The sequence below is a fragment of the Pieris brassicae genome, chromosome 5, assembly GCF_905147105.1.
Source record: "Pieris brassicae chromosome 5, ilPieBrab1.1, whole genome shotgun sequence".
NCBI classification, from domain to species: domain Eukaryota; kingdom Metazoa; phylum Arthropoda; class Insecta; order Lepidoptera; family Pieridae; genus Pieris; species Pieris brassicae.
Genome location: NC_059669.1, coordinates 14,664,125 through 14,686,211, shown reverse-complemented (window position 1 = coordinate 14,686,211; position 22,087 = coordinate 14,664,125). Strand labels below are relative to the sequence as shown.

Here is a 22,087-nt window from a genome sequence, read left to right as displayed (position 1 = left end):
TACTTTGATGTTCTGTGTTAACGTTGTTCTTATTATAACGTACTTTTCGTGACCCTATTTCGCCATCCCCACTGCTAAACGTTTGTTTTTTGTTTAATTTATTAAATTATAATACTTTCCCTGGTACGAGGAGCATGGTGTACAGGATATCCTTCCGAGAATGTACCTGGATAATTTTTACGAACGGATAATTCAGCAACTTCAAGTGATAAATAAAAATGCAACACTTTCGACAAATTCTGGCTTTAGCAGCATTACCAGCCTCTGCAGTTCTAACAGCACGCGGCCACTCCGATATTTTCTGGTCTTGCACAGTGTTGTTATAGCTGTTGATAGTACGATATACGAACATACGGCTGATACCAAGCCTTTGAAGTGTCTGAAATATGACCGACGGCTCAATATCCTACTTTGTACAAGGCAATCACTGCAATTCTACTTTCTTTAACATCCCATATCATATTGTAATTTGATAATGAACACGAAAAATTATGTGAAATGACGCAAAATCGAAAGAAGTTTTTAAAATAATATACGTGTTCCAAATTCAAAATCATTAAAAAGTTGAAAAAAGAAAGTTTTCATGTAACAGGCTTTATGGCCTGACTAGTTACATTAATTCTTATATGTTAAATGTAGGGTACTCACTTAGAAAAAATAAGTTCCTATCTGTTTACCATAGTAAAGCTATAGACTATTTGGCCAGGTGGACCATATAACTAAAAGGTATTTTCGATAATCGAGGTTGATGTGTGAAACAAACAAATTAAGGGTGGAGGAAAGTTTCTTGCTAGTTCTTGCCCGTTGCTTTGGGTTGACAACAGATAATAAATCTAAATTAAGAGATATTTATTTTTTTGGCAGGTCAAGAGGTACGTACTCACATGAATAAATAATATTTTGGTTTATTACCTAATCTGTCACCGCAAGGAAATGTACGGAACTTCATCAATCATATGCGTAGGTACCTAATAGGCATAACCGTCATATACAGATACCGGCAAACTTCTTGAACATTAAACAAGGGAGTGGGAAAGTTTTTTGTATGATTTTCATGATATATCATAAACATTAAGTGATTTAGTACGATTTATTTTTTATAACATATTTCCTATCTTAAGAACATTCTTCATACATAAATAAAAATCTAAACAGTATCAAGATCATTTAATCCAATAAATTTTTATTTTCCTATTTGAAATGAGATTCCAGTAGAACTATAGCTGTTCAAATATTTTTAACCGACATCGAAAAAATCGAAGATTATTAATTCAACCAGTAATTTTTTTTGTATAGTTTACTTGAAATAATCTTCACCATGAATATAATTTTCCATTCATGATAATTTTACTTCTACCTGCTTTCATTGAATCACACCTACATACAAAATCCAGATTCCAATTTTTTTCTATACAACAGAGCATATGGAACAGCCCATGGACACCCATGTTAGTGGATGGGTTTGCTGGCTCTTAGAAGTGTATATTCTGTATTCAAAGCTTGGAGGTCGTGACTCCTAGAAAAGACCTCCACTAGAAGTCGATGCCAGAGCTCACTAAAGCTTGCAAGGTAAAGGAAATTAAATCAATAAACAAAAATTCTTAGAAACATATTCTTTTTGTTTTCATGACCAGACTTAATAAAACCACTCAAATCATTGTAAATATTTATTTCAAATACTATAAGTGCTTATGGTAACCAATGATACAATAAGACTCTCCAACATAAAATCTATAACTTATAGTCGTTATAATATCACCATATCTGCAAACCAGTTGCCAGCTAAGCCAAGTCTTTCGAAATTCTCAATCTTAAACTAAATACTATCTACATTAATTCTTATATGTAAAATGTAGGGTACTCACTTAGAAGTACATAACTTCCTATCCATATACCGGAGAGTTTAAGGCATTAGGCAAAAAGGTGGAACAGAAAAGGTATCTTCAGTTTTCAATTACAAGTGTAGCGAATTTATAATTATATTTTTATTGTAAAAAAAATAACTTTAAATAATGTTAACAATGATGTCAGGGTGATATCCAGACTCGTCCCATATGTCAAAAATATTTTAATGACATACATTTACATTATTGGTAGTAAGACTTATAGCTTAAACTGTTTTCAGTTTTTATAACATTTTAATTACACTTGTATTGTGTAGTAAGTTTTATCTGTGATTTTATATTACCCTCATCTGTCAGATTTTCAGATGTCATTATGTCAAATTTGTCTCATTATTTATAAACTGATTAACCAGCTAAGCCAGGAAGTTTGTTTAATTCTCCAACTGTCGAAATTTATAAATACACCAATTGATTACATATAATTTGTTTTGCCTAATCCTATCCTCCAACTAAGTACCCTTCACAGAAATCCCTAACTGTCTATACACAGAGGCACACAATACTTAACACCTATTCAGTCAATAACTTAAATATTCTTAAAATATATTTAAGTTATTGACAACAATAATACAGCTAGGTGTTGATGTTATAAACAACAAAATTTATTGATATTAAAAGTATTTTTTTTTTAATTTTCCTAAGTAGCCAAGTAATTTATCTAATGTGATATAATAAAGCAAGTGTTAAGGAATTTATGATGTTATAAAAAATTATAACTGGAGTCACTGCAATTAATTTAGTCTTATGAAAACGAAAATATTACACAGCACAGCTTTAATTTAATAACCATTGTGTCTTAAAGCTCCATTTTATATAGCTTAACAACTTACCCAATATCAAATGAAATTAAAAACTCAAAGTGGATGAAAAAATGAAATTAAGCTTATTAAATTAGTATGTAGTGAATACTTGTGGGATCATAAAAGTTTTCTCAAACAACAAAAAACTTCTGACAGTTGACACATTAATACTTGAAACTATTCGCCTAAGTAATAATAGGCGGTTGTGAGACCTAAACTGACCAGTCATTATACTATTTTACAAAATCTACTAACAATTGATTTTTAGTACAAAAATGCATTTAAATAAAATCATTGAAAGTTCCATTACATCAAAAGCTTTAATAGAATGTAAATGCATTTTATAAAATCAATTGTTTAGCCTCGATATATTAATATTTCTATTAAGCGACTAGAACTAAAAAACTAAAAGCAACTTAAAATTAGTCTATTTGGAGTAAACAATAAACATTACGTAAAGTCATACGCCACTCAAAACCAAATCTGCCTTCGATTCATAAATATATACATACATATATATAAATATTGTAAAGGTAATTAATACAGGTAAGCACTGGTTTTCACCAATTCAAAACAAACATGAGATTAGATCATTATACAAATATATGTATATAAATTATGTTGGTCATAATAATAGCTGTTTGATTTCCTATCAAATTTCAGGTGATGAAAACCAATGATGTAAGAACAAGATTCAGAGACATGTTTGTCTCACTATCTATCTCTATAACACTCTCATACATAGAAGTAAGTTCAAATTTTAGTGTAATGACAGGTACGGTTGCATCTAGATCATATAAACATTTTGTTAAAATTCTCCCATGGTTACTTTTACTTAATAGAAACTTAGACAAGACAGTAACGGCTTGGCTATATTAAATTATTCATGATGTCTCTGAATTTTATCCTAAAAGTACTCAAGCTAGACTGAGTTTTGAAGTTTTGACATAAAAACAAAAAGAAATAAAATATATATCAATGCAACAGCATGCAATAAAATTTATAGTTTTTTAACTAATTTGAAGATTGTGCTTTGAAAATGATGTGCTATGTTGGCACAAAGGTGTTCTAAAAATTTTATTGAGTTAAATCCAAAAAATAGTATTAAGATGTTTGATTATTAGTTGTTTTGATTTACCATGGATCAGGATTGATTAGGTTTTTTGTAGATGTGATTCATGACATCTTAATCCCAAGGGTGAAGATAAATTTGTCAAAAATATTCACACAATTTTAATTTTTACTGTGATAAATATTGATGATGATTTCCCGACAATAATGATATTGTTGGATATAAAAATACCTTATTTTGTAAAAAGATACTGCAAGTCATTTATAAATATGATATTCAAAGAGTTATAATAACTCAGTCAACATGCAAAAATATAACTTAAACCTTAGCAAAGATTTGCCTGAAATTAACCTAAACAGTAATTAGGATTTATGGATGAGTTAAAATGATACTATATTCAAATGATGACATTGTGGTATTACTAAAGAAACTTTAATCTGAACCCTAATAAAATAACACTCCTTTTTCCACCATTGCGTATACCGACTTAAACAGGGTCAAATACAAATAAACTGAGCTTAAAATTACCTTAAGGTACCATTTGGTTTCAACATTCATCACAGCACCCAAGTCACTATAAACGTGGACGACATGTGTGACGTCACATACACATCCCAAGTTTTAGGTTATCACTTATAACCAAAATTTTACAAGTCACTAATCACTTAAGCAGCTTCTTGCGTGTCTGCGGCGTCATTGATGACGTCATCTTTCGACGTGGTCTCGGCCACGTCCTCCTCGGATCAGGTGGCCCTTAACTCGACCAGTTTAACGTCCTTCACGTGCAAGTCATGCTTGGATTTGGCTGCGAATTTGATAACCGCCTGTGTTGAGACCAGTGGCACGTGTCGTAGGTCCAATCTGAAATAATTATAAAATATTTTAATATTATTTATACATAGAGCAGTCGTTGCCTAGTGGCTTATACGACCTGCATAACAATAAATATATTTTTTTCATTATATAATTTGAGTTTTTTGTCTTACTAACTTTTAACAGGATACTAATCAAATTGAATAGTTCTTACCGCTCAAGATTAGGGCAACGAGTAAGATGGTCCAATGCAGCCTCGGTCAGCAATCGACATCCGGCCAGAGATAATCGCCGAAGGCCGTGATGTGCCAACTGTGCTGCGCCAGCGTCAGTTAAACGTGCGCAGGACGACGCATCAAGTTCTACCAGCTTTGGTAAAGCCTGAAAAATAATATCGAAATATATCATTTATTTTAATCTCTAATGGGGCATTCGAAAATGACTTCAAAGATTTTAATGATTCCCGTCCGAATGGTATGGTAAAAGTGCCTAGATAGCAATGGTATATAAACAAATATATATATATATATATAAATAAAAAAAAACAATTTTGTTTTTCCCATACAAAACGCCATTTTATATGTAAGGACCGAATATTAGTTCGCATAAGCGCCACGCCGGTTCTCTTTTCGCACAGACTTCATACAATTTTATCTTCTTTCTTTACCTGCACAACATATCGCATAGCAACATCAGTTATATCAGTTCCCGGGAGCCGCAAGACCGCAAGTGCCGCCAATCGAGACGGCTCAGTCCCCGAACGGGCACCACCGCCTGGGCGCGAGTTTTCCGGTGGGGCTAAAATGCCCCGGAGTTTCGCGTCGTCAAGGGAACGCGCGAAAGATAGATCCAGTGAAGTTAAGGGTGGACACGAGCTGGATCGAAGCGCTAGGGCAGCCTCGGCAGGGGAACCAGCGAGAGACAATGATCGAAGGGCTGGGAGCCTTGCCAGTAACCTGAAATTATTTAAGTATTATGATGTGTAATAAATTTTGTGAATATAATTTATTACTAACAATGCTAGTATATCGTGCTAAGACCATGTTTCTCCTTCTGAACTGATTAAAAAAACTGTTTATGGTATGAAAGGTATGGTATGTTAGCTACTATATTATGTAATTTAGTTAATTTAATGAGGTTTTACTTCAAGCTAAATTTTATTTATACTTTACTATTACAATATCTATACTACTTACATTTTATACATTCTTTTAAAAATGTTTTTTTTTATTTGACCATTTTCGACACTATAAAATTAAACTATACTTATGATGTGACTTACCAGGCAAGTTGTCGTCGTGCTAAATGGCACCACTCAAGGCCTAAAGATAAGGGCTGTCTTCGTGCAATACCTGCTAACTGAGCGGCCGATACGCGCACTTGCACAAACGACATGCTACGCCATAGACATGGGTCCATCTGAAATATTTTGTATATTGTATTATCTATTGTTTGTCTATATCGTTATCTGGTAAATTTGCACAGAAATAAACGAAACAAAACATTTGCTTCAAAATGTATACATAAAATGCTTATAAAACAGCAAGTATATATAAGCTCCAAATTTGTCTTCTATGTAATGTACATAAAAAATAAATGATTGTTCGCAGAAAAAGTAAAATAGCTAGCTTTGTTCTCCCTTAAAACTTGCTTAACTAGAAGTATCCTCAACAATTATAATATTTTTTTAATCTATTTGACTAGATATATGGCGTTACCTAACCAGTAACTGAATTATATTTAACTGTGTTTTTTTTAACATTAGGGATACACCGCCTGTCGCCTTCCTTACTTATTAGTTTCCTGATAATGTCAAAAGCTCTTAAGAGCACATTTTATTTGTTACTCACCGAATATTCAGCCCAGGCCTTGCATACAAGCGCACAAGTGGCTAATTCATGCGGAGTGAGTTTTGCAAAGACACTCAACATCGCGTCACGATCCAGCCACGGAGTGCCAGCCAGGTTTGATATGGAGATCGGAGCTGGGCGAACCGGATATAAGGGTTTTTTTAGGGGCTGGAATTGAAAGATACAATTTAATATAAAATATGCCATATTTAAATAGATATTCAAATAGTATTTTTTTCTGTTATAAAACAGGGGCTAAACGGGCAGGTGGCTCACCTGATGTTAAGTGATACCGCCGCCCATGGCCACGAGCGAGCGCGTTGCCGGCCTTTCAAGAATTGGTACGCTCTTTTCTTGAAGGACCCTAAGTCGAATTGGTTCGGAAATACTTCAGTTTAGTTTCTTTTAGAACCTTTTCACGAAAGTAAAAGTGTTCAATTGATATTAAGGGTAGTTTAACCTGATTAAAAAAATCAATCTAGTCACATATATCAACTATTTCTGTAGCCCCATACGCCATACCTTAGCGGAGTGGTGAGTAAGCTGCAAAGCCAAATGCGCCCTCAAAGCTTGTTTCTTCGGTGCCTCATCTTCATCACTGGCTCGTCGCCTCTTGCTGTTTGGTTCCCAGTCCTCACCCCTATCAGCACTATCGCCTGCTTCTTTGACTTCATCGTCTTGTTTCACGTCTTAGAATAATAATATTTAGTTAGATATAGTACACATTGTATTTTAATTTATTTGACATTACTACATGATTTACTCTAAAAATTCTTATGAAGACGATTTAAAATATGTATGTATTTAAGTCCTATCAGTAATATGTATTTGTTTTTTTATATATATATTTTCTAATATAATATTATAAACTTTTTCATAACCTATATTATTAATTAATTATTGAATACATTAAACAATACGGAGTACCACTAGGAACCAGAAACTCTTTCGACACTCAAAAGGGCTAAATGTGTATAGACATTAACATTTTCATAAATATAAATAACTTAATAAATTTGATACTAATTAAGAAAAGTAGAATAAAAAGGAGAAAATTATATCTAAAGCCCTTCTGCAATTATCATCATCTTCAGAAGCGGCTTATTTTGTCAAAATCATATCATCAATCATATGTATTTATAACATACTAATATTAAAATTAAATTTTATAAAATTCAGGGAGGTACGAACCCATTTCAGTTTTAATTGGCATATCACCCTTATTCTCAGCATCAGAAGTGGCTTCAGCCTTCACCGACATTGATGACGGAGGAGGTAATTTATTCTGGAAAGTTTTGTAAAGTAGAAAATCAACAATAAGACAACTACTTACTAAAATGTAAATTAAATAAATAATATTATCACAACCGAGCTTTATAAGAAAATATAAAATATAGATAGAGAAACTAATAAAACTATTTATCTAACATAAAACTTTACTAATAAAAAATGTTTCATATCATCCAATATTTGTATTATATTTCAGTTAAAAAATCTGAGAATTGCACCGGAACCATTTTCTAGTTTCATCACTAAAACCTATTGACTAACTGATGACTATGACTGTGATAGTAATAATGATATTTATTGACTAAATTTTCTTAAATTGTAGTTGCATTTATAAAATTGTGTTAATGTGTTTTTTATAATATTATAGTGGAACCAACAGACATTGTGCTGTTCACACTTCTTAAACAAAAAAAACATAATTGTAAATCTAAACCATTCTCGAAAACACTTGAACACAAACTTCATTAATATCGGTTCAATCGTTTAGGAGTTAGAGAGAGATGCACAGAAGATTTATTTATGTAAAGATAAATTACTGTAATTTAAGTACTCACTTGTAAATTCTGACTGAGTTGGCTGGCGTCAGAGCTAACACTCATACGACGAAGATCAGAAGATTTCTGACGGGCACGGAAATGGCGCGGCTGAAATTAGAATTTAAATAGCTATATTTAGTATATCCTTTACTCTATGACATCTATACTTAAATTTATCATTCAATTTTGAATCTTTTGTTTTACCGGGAATGAAATTAGACAATTCGTGTTGGTTGAAGCCATTTAGCCAAGCCGGCTATTCTACTCATAGAAAATGAAAATTTACTTCAAGCCTTTGACTTTTTACAAGGTTGAAATATAAACACAATTGCATATTGCCATTTATTTTTAAATGTCTAATTAAATCTACTTTATAAATAACATAGGTAGGCGAACTTTTCTTGAGCCCGCAAATATTCATACAAACCTTGTAGTCATGGTTAAGTCCCATAGTTGTACAAGTGGGACACTCCCAGGAGTTAGGCAAGTCTTCATTTAACTGTCCTCCAGCAGGCACACAGGTTTCATGTACTATGCTGTAGCATACTGAGCATTCACGAAGTAATGATGGACCGTTGCGACCTGCAAAACAATATTTATTACTTTATATTAATAAAGATACGTCAATATTAATTCAAATTCTAATAGGAATTTTTGTTTCCATTTTATTTTTATGAATCTGAAATCAGATGCTTACATCTAAGTTCAGGAAACTAAAAAAATTTTGTATGAAAAACAGCCCTCTATGGACGAATTTGGAACTTAACAAAACCACATCCATGCTTGTTTCAAATAGAATATGTAACTAAAAATTGTATGGAATTTCAATGCGTCTAAAGCTGGAAACGTTAAGTTAGTAGTAAGATATCTTAATCATAAAAGAGCAATAATTATAAAATTGTAAATTTGTCTCATAAATAGGGATATCAATCTAAATTCTAACCAAATAAATTGGTCCTAATTTAAAGTAATTAATTGACATATATACCAGAGTTTCCTTTAGCCTGGGGGGCGACCGGAGTTTGCATCCATCCATCCAAGTGACAAACCGCACAAGATGCTGTGACAGGCAACATCGGCTGGAAACCAAAAATTAAGTAAATCAATTATAGATTGTTTAGATTTGTTCATCCGGTTGTCACAAATATAAATGATTATCTTAATATTTATAAATCCCCTGTTACGATGTTTGTCCGCGATGGACTCCTAAACTACTTAACCGATTTTCAATTAAATTGGCACACCGTGAGCAGTCTGGTCCAACTTAAGAGATAGGATAGCTAAGATCTTTAATTATAGTCGAAATTTTATTTTATTGCAAATTATTTGTTTATAATTAATTGACAGTCACAATCTGTTAACTCCAAAAGATTCTAACAGATGTCGATACTTTTCAACTGGATTGAGTAAGTAATCAATAGATGGCACTGCTATGGTAAACCGACAAACGTGTCATATAAGCTACAATTCAATATCATGATTACCACGTGTTATTGAGGCTAAAGTATAAATTCAATTTATTTTGTAGTAAACGAAATACCGTGAAATTCAATTATTTCAATTATATATAATTATTTTTGGTGTTAGCATAGCCAACCACGTGTTACTTAGACCGAAGTGTAAATCAAATTCAAATTATAGTGACGATAATACAGTGAAATTATTCTTTCGTGTCACGGTATTAAGGCTAACTAAAACCACATTAATGAGAAACGAAGTTCGCGGGGGCAGCTAGTATTATATAAATATCAAAATCAGTTATCTGGAGCTTGTAAGAATAAAATATTTGTCATCAAAAATAATTGTATATATACCTGTAAGCACTGCCTCATAACACAAGTCTGCTTAGCTCTTCCCATTCCTCCGAATTTGACCATATCATGACAGAACACACATTCACCGCAGTCTGTACGCTGACAGGCTTCACATTTCTTACACCTGAAAATATGTTATATATCTTATTTTTATTGTTTCCGTAATAAAATATGTGTTTGTAAAAATTATAAAAATATACATTTAAAAGCCAAATGATGTTAAGAAGTCTATTACAATTTTAACAAAAACATTAACCATTTTAAGTTTGCTAAATTATTTCCTAATCAAATAAAAATATTGTACTTAAAAATTTTGCATTGACAATATATAGATTTAAAAAACCCTTACATGTAATGTACTAATTAGTTAAAAAAATTGTACCTGGTTCGTCGTCGCCTAGGTGCGTTATTGGCATGTTCGGGACGTGGTCTGGCGGGACCACCGCGATGCCCACCACGCCCTCTACCGCCACCCCACTGGCGAATCCTTTCACCGCCAGCATCATCTGGACCTATGAAAAAAATATTTTAACCTGTCAGCCAATAAAATATAAACTACGTAAAAGAAATCAATATTTCACTCACATATATATTTATTTGTATCAATGATACTATTATAATAGTAGAGTATAATTCCGACTAAATTAATAACATTCTCACCCCCATGGAAATATAATAGTTGAATAGAATAGAACCGTGACCGTCACAGATAAATCGAATCGAGGATGACTTGTTAATAATGTCTTCGCTAGTCTATGTCTAATCCTAATCCTAACACTGGCTTGGAGTTTAATTTCGTCGGTGATTGGATTTGTTCTAAATATAATGGTGTTGTATGTAATTAACACTTAAAAATTTGAAATTGTTAACGTGTTTATAGACATGGTACGTCACAAGGACGTGCGACGCCATCTTGCCTAGAGATGCGTTTTGGCGGGTTGTTGAAATTATGATTGTTTAATTTGAAATTTTAAAGCCCATACTTAAAAATATTTAAATAACAATTTGTATTTTATATAGTTATTAATAATTTATCTGAAATGGTTTATAAAATCTTGTAAAAAGTAAATTACAAAGGTGTCAGTACACTTAGATGTATAACTCAAATGTTATGGCAGATATGTTGTTAATAACTAACCTTTCAATATGGGCTGTCCAGTAATCGCAAGTTGTTGTTTATCATGACAATGTTGTTCCACCAAGGTACGCACATCCCGAACTAATGCTATGGGATCGCTGAGTAATTCGGGGACTGATTTACGTGCGGCAGGCAATTGATGCAGATATAGTACTATTTCCTGTAAAAAAAAAATTATGCATTAATTTTGGTTTACTAGACTAGACGACTACTTATCATAGGATAAGACAATGGAATGAAAATCGTTGCAGGAGACGAAACGATTTTGTAAATAACGTCGAAATAATTTTGACAATAACTAAATATGATAAAATATCCTAAATATTAGAAAAAAGTCTATATAATGGCAATGGCTATGGCTTCAATCCGGTAAAAAAGTGTTTTCTTTAAATGTGTAGCTATGTTAACAAAAGACAATACAATTTTAGTTAAAATGTTTTCTTTAAATTGTAGATTTCCATTACATTGAAGATGTAGGTTTACCTACTCATGTGGTTATTGCTTCGAGTGATAAAATCTTTTCTACATAATTTCTAAATAAACTAAAAACAAGAAGCATTTTAGATAAACATTTTAATGTATGGTGTATTTCAAACACATTAATTCTGTTACCTTTAATCCGTGCAGCTCATTTTGAGTAAGATGTATATGATCCTTAGGAGCAGTTGGAGGTGGGTTTTGACCCTCAGGAGCAAGATGAGACCGTCCGAGTAACGCACACACATAGCGATCTAACACATACCACAGCATTTCCGTAAAAAATGGATAACGGAACTTTTGCGGCACCTGGAATAATAAATAAATTATATTTCTTTATTCTTGAATAATGCAGTTGAAGTTGACACATGACAATTACTGAATTTAAACGGAATATTAGCGGTTCATTGATTTGCATGTATATAGTTAATAATTAAGGCAATATCTCTTAATAACCTTAAACCGTCGTAAGTAAAGCTTTCTATGCCAACCTAAAACAATTATTGTTTCTCTAGCATTCAAACTGAAGCCTTCTGGATTATATGGTATAGTATTCCCATAAAACAATGGGTCTAGACTAAATGAGCTATATTTCGTATTTGTGTAATTTCACAATCTTACCTTAGTAACATCTTCAACTTGGGCGATTTTAAGTTGTTTTTCAATACCAAACTGATGAAGGAAGTTACCCCCGAAGACCAAAGAGTCACTTGGCGTGTATACAGCGTGTATCCAACCAGTGGGTATGAAGAATGTATGCCCCGCTTGTAACTAAAATGATAAAACCAAAAATTAGTTTTGTTGGTTTAAAAAACAAAGCAAGATTATTTTTGTTTTTACTTACATGGACCCGTATACACTTTTCAACTGTGTCACCAAAGAAGACATCAGATTGTTTTCCAGACAACACCCACTTCTCATACAATTGAAGGTTGCGTTCTGTCGGTGGAATTAGCCAGAATACTTTTGCACCTGTAAAAGCGAAGATTACATATTTAATTATCATTTGTACTGAGAAGCCAACTGTAATTTTTGTGTATGTTGCTGCTTTGAAGGAAATTAATAATGTAAGGACCATATTCTAATTCGTATCTCGGATAACAAGCTCATGTTGAGCTCTGTAAAATATGTCAAACTTCAAACAGAAAAAATGGTTTAACAAGATCTGTAACTAAATTTAGGTTTGATGGAAATTCTAGTATACCGTTTCATAAAATAAGTCACTAAACGAATATTAATTAATAAAAGGAACAGATATTGCTTATATTTGGTAGAGATATAAAAATACTAACCTCGCAGTATATGATACCAAACAGATGTTCCGCCAAAGTCAATGTGGAAGTCCGTGTAACAGCCCTTCACTGACATCAGACAATACTTTTGTACTTTAGGATACATCATGTCGTCCAAGGCGTTTGTTGACTCCGTCTGAAATTATTTATTTTTAATTAAAACAATCTATCCCCCCTGCGGTTTTGGCCGTTATATATGTACGGCATGGTATTATAATAGATAATAGTCCTCAGTCTTTTTCTTCATTAATAAATACTACCAGCACAAGAAATAACAATTTAAACCCATATTTTTTTTATGTAGTTCCATGGACACTTACAGACCAATCATGTCAGAAAGCTCGCAAGTGTGTTGCTGGCCTTTTAAGAAATTGTACACACTTTTCTTGAAGGACTCTTAGAATCAAGTCGAATTGGTTAGGAAATAACTCGACGGTTAGTTTCTGCGATTCTCTCGACATTGAGGGAAACTCTAGTAAGGATATAACTTGTTCCCTTTTTACAACATTTATTTCATTTTTATTTATTTATAACCACAATACAAGAACAACTTATCGCTTATCGCTTTCAAGCGATCTCTTTCAGGCAACCACTGTGAATTAATTTAAATTTTTTTTTACTGAATTAGATAAGGTTCGCAAGAAGTGCAAAAATACGTATTACATATAGTTATTAAGACAAAACTAAACAGGAACCAAAAAACATTTACTTTTGATACTCCGCTGCCATTGATCTTAGCGAGATATAATCGTGATTAAAAATGCTTTATGATATTATAAGCTTTTATCGCTTTATTTTAAAAGCGATCCACTAGTTTTTGCTTGTACCTATTTCAGACAAGAAATATTTCCTCTCTCTATAATATAAGAGTTTAGATAATAATGTGTGGGTGACTACGGCAGCTCATAGACAACATATGATGGATGGTTAACCGGCGTTTGAAAAGCTGGTAATAAAATAACTTTGAGAAAAAAAATACATAAAAGCGACATGTGTATAATGTTGTTGTGATCTTGAGTACTACGCATTTAAAAACAACGATATTTATTGCGTTATTTACATAAATTTATATTTCAAGGTCTTTTCAGGAATCGTGGTCAGCGAGAGTTTTGTCTCTATAATGGTTTCAGGCGAGACCATATGCAAATGATTTATGCAATTCCTTTTACCCAACACCGGAATACTTCAATTTGATAACAAATGTAATAATTTGTAACATATACGGCTACATGGTGTGTTTAATGCATGTATTATTCAGAGTTCCCGAAGTCGATTCCCGTCAATCATCATTGTTTCATGTAGGTTAACTGATGGCTGTGTGAGCCACATTTAGACCTTATAAACATTATTTTTTTCATAAACAGTCAAATATTTATTTCTATTCAAATACATAAAATTGGAATACAGCTCGGACAGCATACGGATTCCGTTGTAGATACTTTTTTCAACTCTAGCATTATGTTATCTAAATTATTTTTAATTGAATTTTTTTCACGTTTAAGAATTTCAAAAAAATATTAAAGGTCGATCTTTTTGCCATTATATTTTTATCAGGAATCAAACCCAGAATTATAATAAGCTGCAAGGATCCAACCGTCTAAACATTGGAATAAATTACTTTTTATGTCTGTTACAAGTTGGGTTTTTTCTTACCCCAATTAAATAATCAAAAACGACTCAAAGGATGGCCAATGACCCATAACCTACCTGTTGGTCCTTCAAATGTCTCGGCCATACAGTCTCGACCCAGTCAATAAGGCGTACTATACGGGGAGCCTGTACATAGTTCTCGAGACGCGTGTGAGAAAACTCTAGGGAAATCACATTCAAAAGACGCTCTTTGTTTGGGTCGTCATAGTAGCGTTGCCAGTCCTGAAATAAAAAGGAAAAATATAGGCATTTATAATGATGGATAACACATTGTTAAGTAAATAAAATGGTGAATATACCGTCTGATATTAAAGTTGTTTACTGCAATATTGCATTTACATTCTATATTTGGAATATCCTTAGCTTAAGATGAGTATATAAGTGCCACGAACTACACATAACATGTAAAATTGTTATGGGATTTTATTCTCCAACTATGATTACCATATGCCTTAGACAGATATTTCGGGCAGGTATGACATGTTACCCATAATTATTTAACATTTTTTTTATTGTTTTCTTGATGAGAGAGTTTGGTTGTCTATGATATTTGCATAATCAAGTGTCAAACATTACTACAGACATCCTTGGCAGGTGTGACATGCTAACCATAATTCTTTAACCACGATGGAAAGCGTGATTTAACATAATTTAATTGTTATTAGTTGCGATGGCGAGACACGCCTGCCAAAATATTTCTGTTTTCGTCGCAGATAAGTATTATAGCACAGGGTTACTACAGGGTTAGGTAATATGTCAAGTCTAGTTTCCATAGATTAACGCATAAGCAGAGTACGACCTAATTTAACAATTCTCTTAAAAAATGGTATTTGAAAAGATCCATCTTCCTTTTTCCTAAATTTTTGACAGAAACATTTTTGACCAAAAACAAACTTACCCTATAATAAGACCATCAAAGTCTGCACAAATTACCATCATTATAATGGATGAACTAAAGATATTGTATATATATATTTATGTCATCCATTATGACGTTGGTTCATAAACAAAAACCAAACCTACATGTCTACTATGAAAACTATGTACAGACATATACCTTGACTGCGAATACTTCAAACATTTAAATATATTTCCTATATTTAGGGAAATCTTTTATAGACGTTATATACACACGAAAAAGTGTTTCAATACAAAAAACCAACCTGTCTCATAACTAAATGTATTAATTTCCATAAGTAGATATTTAATGGTGCTTTACTAAACTTGCAAAAACCATACAAATACAATATGTTTTGGACTTATGAACAAATTTTTCTTTAATAAAAATAGACATGACATGTTACCAAATTATCGACCCTAGTATAAGTCGACCGGTGACCAGGTCTACTATAAATTATGCGAAATGTCGGGACACCATGATATACCTATTTAAATTTAAGTAATGTTTATTTAAGTGTCGGTTTATTTGCAACAAATAAATTTTAAATTAAAAAAATTAAATATTAAAAAGCGTAAGTTACGCCGCCCAAACTACGAGTTCATAAATGCAAAAGTCCGAATTGTAAGCAAGGTTATTTCTCAAGGAAAGGGTGTAAAACAAAACATGAATCCATACCGTGGAGTGTTCTTTTAATTAGCCAACGGCATATTTTATGAGATTTAAATTTACACTGAAATGATCGTTCTTTGGGCATGTATCTGAATTTTCTGTATATTCTAATTGTATGTATTTTGTAAGCTTAGGATTACATAAACTAATAATGTAAAACGATCGTAAATAAATAAATCAATTTTGACTTTATAAATATGGACAATTGCGTCGTATACCTTCATAGTCATTTCGATATTCTTCTGTGTATTTACATCCATAACGTCGAGGAGGCGTCGCGATCCAACGCACATGCGTACATCGTTCACTGTAAAATTGCTTGTCGGCACTCTGCGAACAGACACCAAAGTGAGACTACGTCGCCTCTTGCTCAAACTTTGTTAGGCACGAATAAAGGTATTACAAGCGGCAACGAACACTGGTTTTATCCAGTTTAAACAATTAGGTTAAGATACAAAATTATGCTTTCACCTTCAACTGAATTTGTATAGCTCAATAGAAATCATTCAAAAGAGTTCTTATATTTTTGAGTAAAGTTTCGGTTGATGCATTCAATACAGCACTGTAAATGTTTTAGGTAGACAGAAAATATAAATTTGTATTTCTCCGCTATTTATATTAATATTATAGATATGGTGATTTATGAACCGATTGTAATATTCTATATATAAAAATGCTTTTACAGTCATTTGCCCTTTGTAGAAAATAAAATGTAAATGCTTTTACAGGTGCAAGTTATGCATAGTTGAAATATTGATCGTTGCTTGACGAATTGTCGACGTAGGGCATGAAACTGTCGCAAGTCGCAACAACAAAGTGCGCTAAAAGCCATCTAATTTCTTTGTTTTCAATGCAAATGAACTTAATACGAAATTTTAACGGCACAAGCCAAGGTTAGTAATAATATCGTAATTTATTAACGATATCAATTTAAATAATTCTAATGTTTAAGTAGCTAATGAGCTTCATATTATTTACATTGCTTCCACTTCTAAAAAAATGTATTTGCCATTAATCTTGCTTATATGCGATCATTAATTTTAAATTCAAATTTAAATGTATATAAATACTTTAAAACAGAATATTATTTAAATGAGAGGTATGCATTTGTAACTACCACAGAGATATGTGCTCTTACTAATATTTGTTTATTGTTTTAGGATAGCAATTCGATTCAAAGTAGAGACTTACTAAAACAGACGCCCATGTCAAAAATTTCGTTTTTGACATACTAACAAAGGCACTGAAAAACTACAACCTACACGCCAGCTCTCAACGTAAGCCCCTACATACAGTCCTGTTGATAGCTTTTCAGTGCAAAGTTCCAAGCGTGGGTGGTTGAGTGGGAGTAAGATGTAATAGACACAAAGGTTTGCTAGTAATAAATAGGTACACTAGGTATGTTATAGTCTAGTGCGAATTGTGAAGTTACCTCTGTCCACCAACGAATTACAAGGTTATTTAAACTGTTATTATAAGGAAAACTTAAGATTTGACCTACATGAATATAATGTCAAATTCGAGGTTTTTAATTCGTAAATCATCCCCAGAATTATTACGGATTTGAAAGTACAACTACATAGTACTGATCTTGGTTAGGTTAGATACTGGAGAATCTTTTAATTCACTTTAATAAAAGGAGTATATATGGTTTAAATTTTCTGAGTTCAGAAAATGTTCGACAGTCCGTGATAAGAATATTTGTCAAATGGCCTATCTTTAAATCAATGACCGTAGACCATTTTGTGTTTTACCGCCCGTTGCCTAAGTTGAGGTGTTTGATTAGTATATTCATGCAACAGTATTAAATAAATAAACACTTTGGCAATAGAACCCGTAATGACAAAATATTAGAGATGTTAGGACGTCATAACATTTTGATAATAAATCTATAACACTATGCCGCTTTAGCGGTTAAAGTGTAACACACCTCCGCATTAATAAACGATGCTATTTAAGATATTTCCCCAGTGCCATATTATTGTCTCAATGCAGAGAATTATGACGTTATGTAATGTGTTTAGCTCACTGAATACTAACAGTAATTTTGTAGCTTTAGATTGTTCTACAGTGTAAGAGACATTGATATCTCTTTTAACCCAATTTCTCGATTTCTTTCAACCCAAAACAAATATTGTTTAGAGTATGGAACTCTGAACTAGGTTTCACTATTGCAAAATAAGCCACAGAAGTGGTTGTTGAAAGAGTATTTAGGAATTATACTACAATTCCTAGAGTAATTGAGTAGGAATTTATACTTTTACAACAATAGTACATTGGATGATTATAAATTTGGAACACACATTTATAATAAACATAGACAACAAAAGAACATGTAACCTAATTTAAGCGTCAAATAATAAACAATTGAAGCCATTTGAATCTCTGACATTTAATTTGTCCACCAATAGTGCAACAAACACAAAAACAAAAAGGAAAACAAGGATCCTTATGGGAGGTTATTCAATGGTATTCTTTATTTGACACTTTATTGATATGTCATAAACTCATAACTTAGTAATTGATTTAAGTTTCTACATGTGTAAGTCAAAAAGATGATCAAAAATCAAAATCAAATGTAAAGTCAACAACATCAACACAGTCATCAACATTTTACACTTAGATATCATTAAGTATTGATAATAAAGTTTAAATAAATTGCCAATCTAATCTATTATTATAGACTTAACAATAATACATACCTTAGGCCTAATCCTGCTTTATCTTTGAACAGAAGCGGAGTTGTGAATCCATGCTTTTGGAGATATGTTATGGTTAGATCAGAGCCCTGCATATCCAAAACATCCCCGGAATGTTCAAATCTTGAACTATCCAGTTTATCAGCCAGGGAAAATCCCCGGCCACCCTCGGCTTCATCATCACCAAGGGCCCACTCATCAGAATAAAGTTTTCGCTGCTTGCGTTCACGCTATATAAAAGGATATCCCATTATGTTATTGTGTGATAACTGAATAAATATTCTTCTAGAAGTATTAGTAATACTAATTTCATGAAGTAAACTTTTAGTTTCTACTTTCTAGCAAGAATGTGCTTGCGTACAAATAAAATTTGAAGAGTAAGCATTCATATGGATCATTATTAAGGGCCACTCAAGGCCAAGTAGAGCAAGTTTATTGAATATAGAAATAAATGGGAAAGGATAGTTTTGCGATCTAACTTTCGTACACGGCGCTTCGCCTTCGTAAATAACAAAGAGTTTATTCATGCGGTAAAACAAGTTTTCAATAAAATTGTAATCAGTCATCGACAAATGTTACAATGTTTTTGCCAAGAGTCTTGTGTCCGATATGTAATTGTGCAAAAGATCATACAGTCTTAAACTAGATTACGGAGCGAGTCGCAGGTTTACTTCGTACTTTCATAGTTCGGACTCGACGTGTGGTCGACGTACGACGTACGGCGCACGCCCCAGGCCGCCTGCTAAAAGCGAGGAAACGCCTTCGTCCCTACCAGATGCCTGCTCAGTTTGCTGAAATGAGGACGTCGATGCCGCTCACAGCATAACGCGCATTGGCATATTATTCGCAATGCCGCGATCTCCTAAGCTATTATAGATTTTGACACCCATCCGCATGCGCGAATGCATACGGCCGCCGCGTTTTGATCTCGTAACGTGATCGCAAAAACTCCTTCGGTTAATCCGGAGCGAAATTAATGATTTCTAAATAAAGTCTCCTTGCATCATTTTATTAATCACTCTCTGACTTACATAAATCGATACACAATGCAGCGATGCACCATTTCGTGTTTACGTGATCCCAGATAAAGCCACCATGGCGTCACCCGGGACTAAATACGTAAAAACTAACAATAAAAACTTACCAGCTGTCGTGGAACTTGCTTCTTATTATTTGGCAGTGTTTCCGACATGTTTATATAAGCCAGAAACACTGCACCACAAAATGAACACTATTTTACGTAAATATTTTACACGGAGCACGAGAAAAAGCAACGCAATCCACCATTTGCCACACACGTCACTGCTGGCAACAACGAAAAAACTGATCATTCCGGCTACGTTCTGTAGGTTGGCACTTCTTGCAGTATGTGATTGGCTTATTGCGACCGAATTATAAGAAGCGGGAAACTCAAAAGATAAATATATTTGGTTAATTTTCCGCTGAATGTGAGTAAATCAAAAGTTATAGAAATGTTGTACGTAACAATGATTATTTTTATTTGTTACCCAGGTTAAATCGTTCATACCAAGTAGATTATCAAAATAATGGTAATATTAAAGTTCCTTTATAATGTACCAATGTAATGTAATTCGTTTAGTTTATATAAATTAAGGTTAGTTTAGAAAATGAAATATACATTAAGTGAGCATATTTTGATAAAAATTATAATTGACTTATTAAAGATTTTGAGACTAATTTTCTATGATTATTGTCTATTGTCTATTCATGGGTGATGAGTATGATTTGTGTGTTTTATTATGCTAAAAGCCTTTAAGAGCAATACAAAAGTACATTGATTTAGGCGACATCTCGTGGGGATTTTATGTAAATAACATTTTACATTCAATCATAAATTACAAATTCTAATTACTACTAATGTAGTAGTTTTGATGATGACCTTCCTAATAACTTACGTGTAATTAGCAAATGTCATTTTAATTTCGGAATCAATTAAGTCAAAATCTATAGAATAAATTACCTATTCTATATTAACCATTAGTTAAAACTATGCAATGTTTTCGTTTGTAGACCGTAAATATTACATAGCTTGTTGTAAAAGGCCGAATACGTATGTGGATTACGTACATGTTTGAATTACTAACACATATGGACAACTAATAGTAAAAAAACTGAGGATTTTTGAATACATTCATTCATTCACACCTTAATATGATTATATGCTCATTGTACCTTCAGTGTTGGATTAGACAGTCTCATAGAAGAGGAATGGAATTGCCTCTACTTTGGATTAAGATATACCCACGAACTATATTAGGCTATTATACAGAGCCTCGGGACTACCGTATGTCAACATATATTGGATTTGGCCCACGGAAGTCTTACTTAGTCCTAAATTGCGATTCTGAATATAATCCTGTGCGCGACTTTCAACTCGGGTGATATATTTAAAACCCGGCTGTGCCATAGATTAACAATGTGAGGCACAAAATACTGTTTACCTTCTGTTACCTTTGTCTATAAAAATAATGAAACTGTATATGTAATCTGAAGCCAAGACCAATGTGACGTTGTTATTATTATGACATAGAAATAAAATCAAAGAACATTCTAAGAAGCTTTTCAATCACTGGCGCCTGCTTAAATTATATGGAATTCTCGTAGTTATTCTAAATTGCTCTTTTGTTTTTTAATTCAATCAGTATCCAGCCAATTGTTTTTTCTATGTTTATATTGTTCAGTCTCGGCTCGCACAGATGGATTTTTATTTTATTAAATATGTGAAAGTTACACTTTTTTGTATAAATTGATAACTTCTATAAAACTGTAGTATATCAGTTTGGTCTATTGTTAATAGTTTTCGATATAATGTTTTTTATGATTTTTTTGTCACCTTATCTAAGTTTTAAATGAATCCCTAACATACTTTAAGATATAAAATAATTTAAATAAATAAAAATAATATATTTTGCCGCAAGTGTCGCAAAAGGAATACAAGAAGTGCAGTTATTTTTGTAATACTAGTACTAACTGCTTTAATAAACTTCTGTTCGTAGTTAATACTTATACATGTGATCATTTATTTACCCTTTCGTTATAACAGCTGAAAAAAACAAAAAATCCGTTCAAATATATTTACTAAGTAATAAAATAATTGTACCCATAATTAATTATCACAGATAACTAAGATTATTAATTAATATGTTCAACAATTAATTCAC

General features: G+C 32.5%; 1 protein-coding gene across 1 annotated transcript; it reads right to left on the bottom strand.

Moving 5' to 3' along the window:
- Positions 1-1,653: 1,653 nt before the first annotated feature.
- LOC123709568 (jmjC domain-containing histone demethylation protein 1) lies at positions 1,654-20,230 on the bottom strand. The gene is made up of 21 exons (XM_045660978.1): positions 20,050-20,230; positions 18,909-19,135; positions 16,425-16,536; positions 14,694-14,858; positions 12,987-13,122; positions 12,539-12,666; positions 12,316-12,465; positions 11,830-12,003; positions 11,218-11,377; positions 10,462-10,591; positions 10,080-10,203; positions 9,254-9,344; positions 8,693-8,847; positions 8,284-8,373; positions 7,631-7,724; positions 6,962-7,128; positions 6,440-6,607; positions 5,872-6,008; positions 5,257-5,545; positions 4,804-4,970; positions 1,654-4,637 (listed from the first exon to the last, which is right to left on the bottom strand). Exons 1-21 carry the CDS (start codon positions 20,095-20,097, stop codon positions 4,520-4,522), a joined length of 3,030 nt encoding a protein of 1,009 aa, XP_045516934.1. The 5' UTR covers positions 20,098-20,230; the 3' UTR covers positions 1,654-4,519.
- Between the last annotated feature and the right edge of the window lie 1,857 nt (positions 20,231-22,087).

Bases quoted from the DNA above. Each gene is read 5' to 3' on its own strand.
- LOC123709568 (XM_045660978.1), bottom strand. From the start codon at position 20,097: ATGTCGGAAACACTGCCAAATAATAAGAAGCAAGTTCCACGACAGCTG. The intron at 11,378-11,829 runs GTAACAGAATTA...TTTTTTTTACAG, and splicing joins ATGAGCTGCACGGATTAAAG to GAAATAGTACTATATCTGCA. The intron at 7,129-7,630 runs GTTCGTACCTCC...TATTATTCTAAG, and splicing joins GCCAATTAAAACTGAAATGG to ACGTGAAACAAGACGATGAA.